This window comes from Musca domestica, unplaced genomic scaffold, assembly GCF_030504385.1.
Source record: "Musca domestica strain aabys unplaced genomic scaffold, Musca_domestica.polishedcontigs.V.1.1 5, whole genome shotgun sequence".
NCBI lineage: Eukaryota > Metazoa > Arthropoda > Insecta > Diptera > Muscidae > Musca > Musca domestica.
Genome location: NW_026712346.1, coordinates 1,259,513 through 1,274,446, shown reverse-complemented (window position 1 = coordinate 1,274,446; position 14,934 = coordinate 1,259,513). Strand labels below are relative to the sequence as shown.

Sequence of the window (14,934 nt, the reverse complement as noted above, 5' to 3'; positions counted from 1 at the left end):
TTCCACAGAAATCTAGAAACAAAAGAGGCAATATTTTCAAAATGTTTGTATCGGCAGAAAAAAATGTTTGACAAGTGTCTCTACAGCAGAATTTAAAAATAGAAAAATGCAAAAATATTAAATATATGTTCAAAATGTCAACATTTACACAAAAAGTTGAAAACATGAATGAAAATTGTAAAATTAATTATATAATAAATCTTTGGGGGAAAAACAATAATCTTTTCTATTGATATTAGTGAGAATTTCATGTATTTTCGTAAAAATTACCATTAAAATCAAAAAACAATATTTATGCAAAAAAGGAATTATATAACTATGAATTACGAATGGTGCCGAAAGAACGGGATAATTATAACTATGTAAATTATTGCATGAAATTTGTAAAAATTTTTGCATCGGCCACTACACAGTTGTTTTTCAATCAGCTGACGTTACGGGATTCATTTTACTTATTACATTTTTGCTGTAACATTTCAAGTTTGACAAATACTTAATTTTTGGCGAAAGAAATAAATAAATTAATAGTCAATATTTAATTGGCAACAGCAGTATTTATGTAACTATCCCATTACAAAAACCTTAATAAAATTGTATAAAATACTGAATAAACACAAATATTTTTATAGTTGTGCGTTCATATTCTGTTGCTTCTTCGGAATAAAGACTATCGGAATTGCGTTCTTGTTGGCATTTCGAATTGTTGCGCTTCAGTTCTGCCTCCAGGGCTTCAATTCATTGCCACGATGGTTGTTGTTGTTGTAGCAGTAGTACATGCATGTGTTTGCGTTCTGACAATATGGTTCCAGCTCCAGGTTTAGAAATTCGGCTACTTTAACGGGCTGTAGCCAGATATCTTCTGGAGTAAGTGGTTTGGCTGTGCAATTAAAGAGGTGTAGCGTATTGTGCGAGCCTGTATCGCACGCCGGGCAGGCGTCAGGCACATCTTCATCAATTCGTGCCCAATACGAATTGAGACGACTACACCATCCTGAACGTAATTGCCCCAAAACTACCCTGGTTTGTCTAGGCAGCTGACGTTCTTCAGCTGCAATGGATGGTGGGTGGACTCCGAGGATGGCATTCACTTTATAATTGCTAATAGCATCCGCGACTGCATCGGTGTGAATGCCACTCAAACCTGCCTGATAGGCTTCTCGATCTAGAGGTTCTCTCTTGTAGCGCTGGACCTCCCTCTCTAGATCATGTATGTCCTTCCTGACACGCCTGGGTGGGGGAGATTTATCTACCATATGATGGTTGGGATGACTCTCACGGTAACACCCAAGCAGGTACTGCAACGAAAGCATATGATTATGCTAACGTAAGGGAAGGACTTTCGCCTCCTCATGTAGATGGTCCACATGCTGTCGAACGTGACCCCAAGAATCTTGGGGTAGTTCGTGGTCGGTATTAGATTCCCCTCGACCTGAACATTCAGCTGTATTCTCATCTCCGCAGACCAAGTGGTAAAGAGTGTGGCCGTTGGTTTCGTGGCGGATATTTTCATATTCCTCGCGTGGAAGTATGCGGCAAGCTCCGTGAGATAGGGGTTCAGCCTTTCGCATATGTCATCGACCACTGGACCCGACGCTATGATCATACAATCATCCGCATACTTTACGATCTCAATGCCATCTGGAGGGGAGGAATTCCGGAAAGGTATCACCCCACCTTGGGGAACTCCCTGTTTCACTCTACGTGCTTTGGACTTACCAACACTGTTCTGTCACACGGCCTGTTCTGGTTCAGTCCTCTACTATAATGGCATGTAATGCTGTTGTGGTACTATGTTGTGGACGGAATCCGTGCTGGTGGTTGGCAACTGTAAAGCTTCCTCTAATGCTGGGGAGGAGTAGAGTCTTTGCTACTGGCGACAAAAGCGAAATCGGCCTGTACGATTCACCATTACCGGCATCCTTGCCTGGCTTCAGTAGCGGGACCACCCGGCCCATTTTCCAGGTTTCGGGCACTATGTGGGTGGCTAGCGACAAATTGAGAACTTTCATTAAGTACTCGACTCCCGGCGTATCCAGCTGCTTCAGCATTACCATTGAGATTCCGTCCGGGTCCAACGCTTTAGATGACTTAGCGTTACGGATGACATTTGCAACATCACCCATTGTAAACTGTGGTGGTTCCTTCTCGGCGGGAAGAGATCTGATACGACGTAGTACTCTTCGCTTCGCCCTATCGCTCTCGGGGTGCTCGACAAATAGACGGTTAAAATATTCCGCGCAGCTCTTCGGATCAGTCACCGTTAATGAGGTCCTATCATCCTTTTTTCCAGGGTTCGAGTGCGACTTAACCGTTACCCACAGCTTACTCAAATCGGTTTCAATGTTGCAGCACTTCAGACGGTTTAGCCACATTTTTCTCTTATGCTCTTGTACCAACCGGTTGATTTCCACTGTCAAATCACTGATTCTAGGATCAGCAGGGTTGGTACGACGGAGATCATCACGCTCGTTTGCTAATCCCGCTGCGTTGATCCCCTCTAGTCATTACCTAGGACGGAATGCCACAACTCATGGTGGGCATTAAAATCCCCTAGTACCAGGCGGTTATAGCCTACCAATAATGGACTAATATCAGGCAAATAACGCGGATCACAGATATTAATCAGCGGGATATACACATTAAGCACCTCTACCTCGACAGTTCCACACTTGACCGCTACCCCCATACATTCAATGTATGGGTCACTAGAGATTAGCTCAAGCGAGATAGGTCTGTACTGAACAGAATGGTGTAAGAGGAACGCTAATCATCCACCTCCACTTCTGGCGCGATCCTTCCTTAGTACGTTATAACTATAACAACGTTGTAGGCTGCAATTTTCATTCAGCTTGGTTTCCTGTTCCGCTGCGATCTTAATATTCCTCCGACTCATAAATTCCACTATCTCATCAATTTTGCTTCGATGTCAAGAATGATGCAAGAATGATGCACAATCCGGAGTTGGAACAGCAACATGTGGCGTTAGGTGCTGCGGTGTTGGTTGCTGTTCTGGAGACTGCGGTGGAGTGCCATACTCCGACGACGTCTCTGATGAGGACGACGAAGAAGTGGACTCGCTGGGGACTACGTCACTGCAGCAAGTCGCAACATAATCCCTTTCGCTGTAGTCTCGCAAACGCCTTAGTTCGGAACAGTTCTTGAAGTGCACCCATTCTCTACATCCATTACATCGCACCGAAACAGATCTGTGGTGGATGACGTTCTGACAAACCGAGCAGAACCAAGGTCCGGGGTTTTCCTCAATCCATGCACGGACCAATAAAATCCGGAGCAAGCATTACGGGATGTGCTTCTTCCAATGCAGATAAATAAGCAAACACAAACAAGTACATACTGGGTTGGGAGCCGCTGGCCGAAACTGGGATCTTGTTGTTTCGGGTCAATCCGGTATCATAGAACCCGCTGCCGTGGGATTGTGCCACGATGGTGGGGATGTGCTTTGATTATTAACACACTACAGTAGCTTTTCGTTAGTTTTTGCAAATAATCAGCTGATTTGTCAAAGCAAAACAATTTATCATCCACAAAAAGAAATGAAACAGGACAAAAAAATAAAAATGAACCAACAAATAAAACAAAAATGTTTTAAAATTGCTTGCCCAAATATAAAATGACAAATTTCTTTGAATGACTTCACTATAATGTCCATTAGGATGTTGACTTAATTGTCTTTGATTTCCCTGTCCAGGCACTCTTTATTGTCCTGCCTAAGCCTTTTATTAATATTACGTGTTGTGTCCAATTAGTTTTGGATTTATTGCGGAAGCTTTTTGTTACTTTCAATTATATTGTCCATCAGAGCGTTGCGATTTTAACATCTTTTTATGATATAATTTTAAAGGTTTATATTTTCAATTCTTCTTGAACGATTAAAGGTCTACTGACCTACAGATCAAAGTTAGGTCATGATGCTATAATATTCTCGAATTTCCTGCAGATGAAGGAGAAGGTCATGTGGGTACTGTTTGCGAAATTGGACGTTTAGGATCTGTACACTCCCCAGAAAATACAGTGGTTGTGAACTGGGATTCAGGCCATAGAACGAATTATCGCGTTGGATACCAAAACCAATACGATTTGATAATAGTAGATAATGCACAAGTCGGTAAGATTAAATTACAATAGTGATGTGAGAATATGTACCATGGTAATTTTTAACTTTAAGGTGTGCGTCATCCCAATGTTGTATGTGATGGCTGTTCTAAATGCGGAATAGCCGGAATTGTTTTTAAATGCGAACAATGTGCAAATTACCATTTGTGTTCCAGTTGTTATGGAGCAGATTTGCATGATAGAGAACATCCTTTCATCAGATATACGACACCTACTTCATTAGGGTGAGTATTTTGAAATAACAATATGAATGAATTGAGAAAAGGAAAAAAAATCTTTGGTTTTAGGGTTCATGTTCCACCTCGCAAAGGGAGCAAGCGGATTCAATTAAGAGGAATTTTCGTTGGAGCAAAAGTAGCGCGTGGCCCAGATTGGGAGTGGGGCCAACAAGACGGAGGTGAAGGTAATAATTCAAACTCATTGTAATATGTATAACAATTTTACTTACTTAATTGTAACAACTACACAAGAATAAGATGAGAAGAATAAGATAAATATGAGAACGCTACCACCATTTCATTTCTGTTGAGTTTCGTTTAAGAAAATTCAACTTAGTCAAATGGATGTAGCATAATCGGTTCCCGCGATCTTATCGCTCGTCGGCTGGGTAGGTTCTTCCCTATGCTTAACAATGGTTAGAAACAGCAATAATTTTAAAAGTTCTAAATGGCATGCATTTAAAGAAATACATAGATGTTGAAGAATAGGAATAAAAAGAGGAAGCATTAATCCCATTGTGAAGCTATGAGATTACTCGTTGATGTTATCGTACCTATTTCATTATGTCCGCTCAACCATGTTACCAATTATTCTACATGTTTGTGTTTGTTTATTTTTCTGCATTGGGAGCAGCATCTCCCGGAATGCTTGCTCCGGATTTTATTGGTCCGTGCCGGGATTGAGGAAAACCCCGGACATTGGTTCTGCTCGGTTTGTCAGAACGTCATCCACCACAGATCTGTCTCGGTGCGATGTAATGGATGCAGAGAGTGGGTGCACTTCAAGAACTGTTCCGGATTAAGGCGTTTGCGAGACTACAGCGAAAGGGATTATGTTGCGACTTGCTGCAGTAACGTCCTCTTCTTCGTCGTCCTCGTCAGAGACGTCGTCGGAGTATGGCACTCCACCGCAGTCTCCAGAACAGCAACCAACACCGCAGCACCTAACGCCACATGTTGCTGTTCCAACTCCGGATTGTGCATCATTCTTGCAATTCAACTGCAACGGACTTCGAGGCAAAATAGATGAGATAGTGGAATTTATGAGTCGGAGGAATATTAAGATCGCAGCGGTGCAGGAAACCAAGCTGAATGAAAATTGCAGCCTACAACGTTGTTATGGTTACAACGTACTAAGGAAGGATCGCACCAGAAGTGGAGGTGGGGGATTAGCGTTCCTGTTACACCATTCTGTTCAGTACAGACCTATCTCGCTTGAGCTAGTCTCTAGTGACCCATACATGGAATGTATGGGGGTAGCAGTCAAGTGTGGAACTGCCGAGGTAGAGGTGCTTAATGTGTATATCCCGCTGATTAATAGCTGGGAACCGCGTTATTTGCCTGATATTAGCCATTATTGGTAGGCAATAACCGCCTGGTACTAGGGGATTTTAATGCCCACCATGAGCTGTGGCATTCCGTCCTAGGTAATGACCAGAGGGGATCAGCGCTGGCAGAGCAGATTGACTGCTCCACATTCTGCACGGTGAACGAGGATGCCCCTACCCGAATAAGAGGAGAGTGTCACAGTTCGCCAGACTTAACCATAGTGTCACCCGGTCTGATAAATGACGTGACTTGGCAACCCGTCATTTCTCTTGGCTCAGACCATCTCCCGATAATCGTCTCCATAAGCAGGTCGCCCGATTTCATAACCTCTGAACGCCGCACTTTTCTTAACCATGGGAAAGCTCACTGGCCAGAGTTCAGAGAATTCACCAACCGCCGCTTCAGAGAACTGCCCAACCCTTCTGATGTTCGGGTAGCAGAAAGGATTTTCCGAAACATCATCAGAGCTGCAGCCGCTCGCTATATACCTGCTGGTCGAATACCCGAGATAAGACCAAACTTCCCAGCAGAGGCAGCGGGATTAGCAAACGAGCGTGATGATCTCCGTCGTACCAACCCTACTGATCCTAGAATCAGTGATTTGACAGTGGAAGTCAACCGGTTGGTACAGGAGCATAAGAGGAAAAAGTGGCTAGACCATCTGAAGTGCTGCAACATTGGAACCGATATGAGTAAGCTGTGGGTAACGGTTAAGTCGCTCTCGAACCCTGGAAAAAAGGATGATAGGACCTCAGTCACTTTTAACGACGTAACGGTGACTGATCCGAAGAGGTGCGCGGAATATTTTAACCGACAATTTGTCGAGCACCCCGAGAGCGATAGGGCGAAGCGAAGAGTACTACGTCGTATCAGATCTCTTCCCGCCGAAGAGGAACCACCACAGTTTACGATGGGTGATGTTGCAAATGTCATCCGTAACGCTAAGTCATCCAAAGCGTTGGGCCCGGACGGAATCTCAATGGTAATGTTGAAGCAGCTGGATACGCCTTGAGTCGAGTACTTAACGAAAGTTCTCAATTTGTCGCTAGCCACCCACATAGTGCCCGAAACCTGGAAAATGGCCCGGGTGGTCCCGCTACTGAAGCCAGGCAAGGATGCCAGTAAAGGCGAATCGTACACGCCGATTTCGCTTTTGTCGCCAGTAGCAAAGACTCTTGAGGCTTTACTCCTCCCCAGCATTAGAGGAAGCTATACAGTTGCCAACCACCAGCATGGATTCCGTCCACAACATAGTACCACAACAGCATTACACGCCATTTCCACACATATTAGTAGAGGACTGAACCAGAACAGGCCGTGTGACAGAACAGTGTTGGTAGCCCTTGACCTATCAAAGGCATTTGATACGGTCAATCATGCCACACTGTTTGAGGACGTACAGAGAACTACCCTCCGGCCAAGTTTGAAACGTTGGATAATCAACTATATGTGTGGACGCCAGTCGTATGTGGAATTCCGGAACAAGAAGTCCAAAGCCCGTAGAGTGAAACAGGGAGTTCCCCAAGGCGGGGTGATATCTCCGGAACTGTTTAACCTCTACCTTTCCGGAATTCCTCGCCCTCCAGACGGCATTGAGATCGTAACGTATGCGGATGATTGTACGATCATGGCGTCGGGTCCAGTGGTCGATGACATATGCGAAAGGTTGAACCCCTATCTCGCGGAGCTTGTCGCATACTTCCACGCGAGGAATATGAAAATATCCGCCACGAAATCAACGGCCACACTCTTTACCAAATGGTCTGCGGAGATGAGAACACAGCTGAATGTTCAGGTCGAAGGGAATCTAATACCGACCACGAACTACCCCAAGATTCTTGGGGTAACGTTCGACAGCATGTTCAAGTCGTCCGCGCAAGCCACAGCTATCTGCGACAAGATGAAAAGTAGGAACAAGGTCCTCAAGGCGCTAGCCGGCAGCTCTTGGGGTGCGGACAAAGAAACCTTGTTGACCTCTTATAACGCGATAGGTCGGTCTGTGGTCAACTATGCGGCTCCAGTGTGGTCTGCGAATACTAGTGCTACCCAGTGGAAGAATATCCAGACCTGCCAGAACGCTGCCCTGAGAACTGCGACAGGGTGCCTCCTCATGACACCAGTGGACCATCTACATGAGGAGGCGAAAGTCCTTCCCTTACGTCAGCATAATCATATGCTTTCGTTGCAGTACCTGCTTGGGTGTTACCGTGAGAGTCATCCCAACCATCATATGCTGGATAACTGTCCCCCACCCAGGCGTGTCAGGAAGGACATACATGATCTAGAGAGGGCGCTACAAGAGAGAGCCTCTAGATCAAGAAGCCTATCAGGCAGGTCTGAGTGGCATTCACACCGATGCAGTCGCGGATGCTGTTAGCAGTTATAAAGTGAATGCCGTCCTCGGCGTCCACCCCCCATCCATTGCAGCTGAAGAACGTCAGCTGCCTAGACAAACCAGGGTAGTTTTGGCGCAATTACGTTCAGGATGGTGTAGTCGCCTCAATTCGTATTGGGCACGAATTGATGAAGATGTGCCTGACGCCTGCCCGGCGTGCGATACAGGCCCGCACAATACGCTACACCTTTTTAATTGCTCAGCCAAACCTACCCAACTCACTCCAGAGGATCTCTGGCTACAGCCCGTTAAAGTAGCCGAATTTCTAAACCTGGAGCTCGAACCAGATTAGCAGAACACAAACACACACATGTACTACTGCTACAACAACAACCAATTATTCTCCAAGATCTTATGGTAACCCAAAATAAATGCAAATAGAAATGAAAATGTTTAATTTAGTTCATGAGTTTAATACCAAATCCATGCATATACATTTCACATAAAATTAAGAAAATTCAGTTGAAATTTATAATACTGTGTTCTAGCATTGAATATGAATACAAATGATCACTAGCATTTTGATATATAAATTAAAAGATATGATTTTGTTTAGAAAAAATAAATTAATAAGAAATTGTCTGATACGTGTGTATATCATGAAGATTATGCAACCCAAACTGTAACAACTGTCGTTGCAAAGGAGATACAGCTCAATGTATTGCAACATGCAGAGATTGATAAAACGAAAAATAGGAGGTGGTAAAAATGCAAAATAATTTGCTAAATAAAAACTTCGGGTACGCTTTTATGCTCTTGATAAATAAATAAATAAATATATATATATATATATATATATATATATATATATATATATATATATATATATATATATATATATATATATATATATATATATATATATATGTATATATATATATATATATATATATATATATATATATATATATATATATATATATATATATATAGTGTCGTACAATTACACTTATTAAGCAATGGAAACTCGTGGTTTTTAATTGTTATCATTCGAAAAGTTATCATGCGTTTAAATACTCTTCTCAATTTTAAAAGTTACCACAAATGAATGTACATGTACATACACACGAGATTGGTACGCTGACTTAGGGAACTAATTTATAATTCATAATATTTGATTCCAAGTTTTAGAAGGTAATTAGTATCTTTTACATTTCTCGAAAATTCACTTCCAACCGACAGATCTCAGTGTTCACAAAGTATTGATTTCTTCTTCTTTTTTGAGACGTGCAGATTGTATTTGTATTTGACGCACGCAGTTTGTAAGTTTCAATATGACTGATCAACGTCTGTCCTGCCAATTTTCAGCCCAACCATTGGTTAGACGTTTTGTCTACAGTGTTGGGCGACCTAACGGCAAAATTGTTAGTATTTACTTTTTTGTATTAATAAGAGAAGTATCATAATGCCTCACTTTGTCAATGCAGACTTTTTTATACTATTCCAGAAATTCAATTTTTAAGGTGCGAGCGATTTCATTAAAATTAATATCCAATGTTCTACAATACAAATTGGAATATTGCGACACGACACTCTTTCCAATACCAGCATTTTGGCCAAATAACACCAGTTCTCCAAAGAAAGCGTAGATTTTCAATTTACTTTAACTCACCAGGATTAAAGAGCTGCTTGTTCTGGAATAAATTGTAGTGCAAAATAGAATTATGACTTTTTGCAATGCAATTATGCTTTCGTTTACCCGAACGAAATAGCATAACCATGTAAGTGCGATTGTCTGTTAGAACAAAAACCCCTTCGTCGACCGTGCCTTGTCTATTAATAGAACAGTGTTGGCATGTTTTTTCGGGATACCTTAGTTTTTTGTTGTTGCAAAATATATTCTCCCCAGGAGTTATTAAAAAAACTCCTATGACAAATATCTTTTTTACCCAAGAATTTTAGTTTATTCTTTGGCTCCTCTATTAAGCTTACTTTCTCATCGCTTGGGTAAAAAAATATTTTTGTCATAGGAGTTATTTTAATATCATAAATTTTAATATTATAAAATCATAAACACTTTAGTCAAATGACATAACCTTAAAATTTTACAAGAACCTCCCAGGAACCGTGAAGGCCGTCTTACCTTTCGATGATTCTTCAAGTGGAATCTGCCACAACGCATCCGGCAGACGCCCGAGGATCCCGGAGCGGACTCGCATCTCCGACTGTGAATGCATTTAATTTTTGACTGTCTAGACATAATCTGTTCTTATCAGGCTTTCTGTGCAACACCACTGGCGAAGACCAAGCACCCCATGACAAGCATCCCGTCTAACTCCTTGTAAATTAACTTTCCGCTGGCGGGTGAAACGGGTAATGCCTTTGGTAATATCCCACTCTAGAACCGAAATTAAAAAATTTCTTCTAACCGACCTAAAGTTTCGCCAAAAATCCCTTGTCATTCTACTCGGCTTGAATTCTTTTGCCAAATATTCGACTTCGAACCTAGTAGTGGCTTAAACGCTCGTGAAAAGACTTAAGGGGGCGAGGACCACACCTGATCACCTTAGCAGGCTCAACTTCATAAATCATATTTTTTTATTTATTTCATACAATTCAATATAAATAAGCCAGAAAGGCCAAAATCTTATATTAAAATACAACAGTATAAAAACAGTCTATAACTATTTGTATTTGATGCATTAAACACGCTGTGTATGCCACATTTCAATGAAATTTGGAATGTGTGATGGTATTTGTCGAACAAATTTGTTTGCTTAATTATTGAAATTGAAATATTGAAATCGGTTCATATTTGAATATAGCTCCCATATACATTTCTATCTTGGAAATTGCGCGTTTTGAGATGATCTAGAAAACACAAACTTATTACATCAAAGAGAATTAACATTTCTCATGATCCTGTAATGACATAAAAGGAGGCGATATTCAACATATCTGTCAAGGGACAGACCAATGAACTTAATAACATACTGTGTTACACGATCACTACGGCGCAACCCAAACAAATACCTAACAATAGAGTTAACAAGTTTGCGTACACGCAGAATTTGGCAAGCATTCGCCCAGAGATGAACTCCAAACAATAGTTGACATGAGACATTAATAAAGATCTGGTTACCATTATCCTAATACCAAGAGGCAAATGAGCTTGAAGGCTATAGAGCATCCTAATGCCATGTTTACGTTAGAACTTTTTTGCAGGGTTAACCTACTTCAAGAGGATTTATTTGAAGTGTTAGTAATGGGCATGACAATTTTAATCCAAATCCAGTGGCTAAACCCATTTATATGTAAACGTACTGTAAGGTGAAAACGCACACGAGACAGCAAAGAATCAACATGCGCTGAAAAATTAAGCTTGGTGTCAATGACTACACCTAAATTTCTCATCTCATCCACAACATTAACTACAAAGGAGCCAACACAGATGCACGGCATAGGAATATAACGAGGACTATTGGACAGAACAGCTTCAGTTTTATTCCAATTGACAGACAAACCATTAGAGAAGATCCACATAGAAAGCAATCCCAACGTAGTGTTTGTCGTATTTTCCATCTCGAAGAGATCTGTACTTCTAAAGAAGACATGAATGTCATCCACATACATGAAGACCTCACGCCTAGAATTAGACACAGGCCCCACAATGTCATTAATGAATATAATAAAAAGCAGAGGGCCAAGCACAGACCCTTGTGGGGCACCACACCGAAAAGCACAAACATTAGAATTAACACCCCTGTGCACAACAAACTGAGATATTCCACTCAAATACGACGATATCAATCCACATGAAGAAAGAGCGAAACCAAGTTTGTCCCTCAGCTTACAGATGAGAATCGTATGATCCACGGAATCAAAGGCCTTAGACAAGTCAAGGCCAACAAGCAAACCAAAATCAGAATCATAGAAACATCACGTGGTGCTAAAACCACGCCGAAACCCAATCTGAAAACTACTCAAATACTTACGGTCATCCAGAAACTGAACAATAGCATCTTTAATAACATGTTCAACTATCTTCGACATAGCCGACAGAGTGCTTATTGCAAGCACGCAACAAATCTTCCATGTACACACAGTCAAATCTAAAAGAATAAAAACCATTGACCTCTCCAACCACAAAATTCCGAGACGAACTTAAATTACCAACACTACAAAAGTAATTATTAATAGCATTGACATCAAAACCATCAAGACATCCAAACGATTTTAACGACTTTCATATCTGCACACCACTCATACGACTAAACAATTCCTCATAAAATTTTGTTTTTTCATTATGCATGACACCCTTACAGCAGTTTCTGGACATACAAAATATCTGCCGATTTTGAACCGTAGGACGCCTACTCCAGATAAGCCTGATCGCTAACGTAACAGACCGACTTTACCACATCCAACCCCAACCAAGCATCACTTTTTGGGCAAAAATAGCTGGTAGCAGTAAGTACAAAGGACAGCAAACCTTGAAACAATAAATCAATAAACGCCAACTGTTGGTCAACATCACTCGTAAGAACCAGAAGACAAAAATCAAAATGGCCAACATAATCTTCCACACCCCGCCAGTCAGTCCTGCGAAGATCCAGGAATTCAATAACCTTTTCTTGCATGAGCAGTAGCAGTAAGTACAAAGGACAGCAAACCTTGAAACAATAAATCAATCAACGCCAACTGTTGGTCAACATCACTCGTAAGAACCAGAAGACAAAAATCAAAATGGCCAACATAATCTTCCACACCCCGCCAGTCAGTCCTGCGAAGATCCAGGAATTCAATAACCTTTTCTTGCATGAGCCGGGAGTTCAGCCCCTCCAAAAATCAACGCATGGTGAGAAATACCAAGGCCCTGCATGAAAAAATGCACAGCTAAGGCTTCAGAGATCAGGCAAAAGTCAATCAAATGAGGTAGTGGCACGAGCCAAGGTTCGTGAGTCTGGAATTGTAAACAACAGAAAGCCCAAGAGATCTGCACAGTCTTCGCAATGAAAAAGAATTCAACGGTTTAAACAAATTATACTTAAAATCGCCACAGATAACAATGTTCGCGTATGAGTCAAAATTGCCCAACATCCCCACGAGGTAAGTGGACGATAGTAAAGAGCATCGTAGGGCTGCTCAGGAAAATTTCAGCAGACAAAGACTCGCACACACCATCATTCTCTGAACGATAAACAACCTTATATAACAAATTATCAGTTACATGCAGCATTACACTTCCACCAATGCGGCCAACACGGTCATTACGCAGAACTTTGAACCCCGGAACACTCAACGACCTCGAAAACACCGCATGGTTAAGCCAAGATTTAGTCACTGCAAAAACATCAATACTACTACCAACAAGCAGACATTTCAACTCATCAATTTATGATTATACCTAGACGGTCGCAAACTTTGTTAATTCAAGTGACCATACGTAAGTTTACATTGGAAGCAAGAGGAGACATGCCCGAAAAATTGAGCATCCCTGGTCACACGTCCAAGATTCACGTGAAGGGACATATAAATAAATAAAAAAGGCAGCGAACATAGTTATAGATGTTAGAAAATCGTGGAAAACAATAAAATAAGAATAAATACTATATAATATAATAAATATATAATAAAGGGAAAACAAAGGCAAAACTTTTGATATCAATAAGTCACTTGCCCCAAGAAAAATAAAAAAAAAAATAGTGAGATCAACAAAAGCTAGCATTCCTTACATGTATAAGCAAACAGCTATTATAAGGCATTAACGTCATCAACCAGCAAACCAGGAGGAGAATTCAACTGCACGCCACTTACTCCACACCGAGATCGATTGGTCAATTCAAACAACTCACACTGCTCAAACATAGTTTTCACTCCAACAGGGAGAACCATTTCAACTATAGATTGGTCACCATTGACCAACCAAAAACTACTACTGTGCTTCTTCCTCTGTAAACCACGACAAGCAAATACCAGCTTCGAAGTTGACTTAATCAGGTGATTATTTATATACATGACAATCCTCCATTACTTCCATCTAAAGTATACGCTCCTTTTTGACAAAATTCCGCATCAAAGCATCTCTGTCCTGAATGGAGTTAAACTTTACAAGAATCGCTCTACGATCAGAGATGTAACAGCAATGATGCAAGTCACGAGGACCCAGATGCATTCCACAAACCTTAGCAATATTGACAACTTGCGCTCTAAGGTCAACAACATTATTGGGCAGACCTCTAATAATTACATCTGAACGATTGAGTTTGCGCTGGAGCATAGAATTAAACAATTCCAACTGACGAATTGTACCCAACAATCTCTCCTCCATACTTGCAGCAGTGCTCTTCACCTCACTAACAGCTGACTTCAATTCATCCACTGATCTACTGAGTACATTCAAATTGCTTTTCATCTCAGAAATTTGAACAACATACAACTCAAATAGTGCATCAGCTTTGGCTTTAAATTCACGCACACACTAGTCCATGTATATATCCATCTGTTTCTCCATAGTCAAAAGCAAGTCATCTTGCCAACGGCGCACAGTATCAGAACTGGCAACAACAACATCATCAGCAACGGAGGCACAAGCAGCAGAGGACAAATTCGGCACCGAATTAATAAGATCAACAACCCCAGATACACCGGCAGAACGCACACTGGCGCTGCAAGTGTATCTAAGAGCCTTATTAACTCTAGCCTCAGCTTCAGACACACCCACACAATCCAAATGAAAAAAAAAAAATCACACAACCAGTGCATCCCATTTCGTATTTTAATTTTACAATATGCTCTTTGCAAACATTGCAGATCGATTGGGACGGCATTTTTTAATCTGCGCATTAACCGGCAAAACAAAGCAGCAAAAATATTTAGTTGGTGCACTCCAGAAAAGCAGCAACAACGGTAAATGGC

At 41.3% G+C, this 14,934-nt stretch overlaps 1 protein-coding gene across 3 annotated transcripts in view; it reads left to right on the top strand.

Annotated features, from left to right (window-relative positions):
* LOC101890066 (E3 ubiquitin-protein ligase MIB2-like) overlaps positions 1–14,934 on the top strand; it is a 305,563-nt gene that overhangs the window by 139,636 nt on the left and 150,993 nt on the right. For 2 of the 3 annotated variants that reach the window (XM_059128312.1, XM_059128313.1), the window contains exons 4-6: positions 3,959–4,126; positions 4,187–4,358; positions 4,422–4,537. The exons of the other annotated variant lie outside the window; for it this stretch is intronic. In XM_059128312.1, coding sequence (XP_058984295.1) covers positions 3,959–4,126; positions 4,187–4,358; positions 4,422–4,537 — 456 coding nt within the window. The remainder of the gene's footprint in view (positions 1–3,958; positions 4,127–4,186; positions 4,359–4,421; positions 4,538–14,934) is intronic. 3 annotated transcript variants of the gene reach the window in all.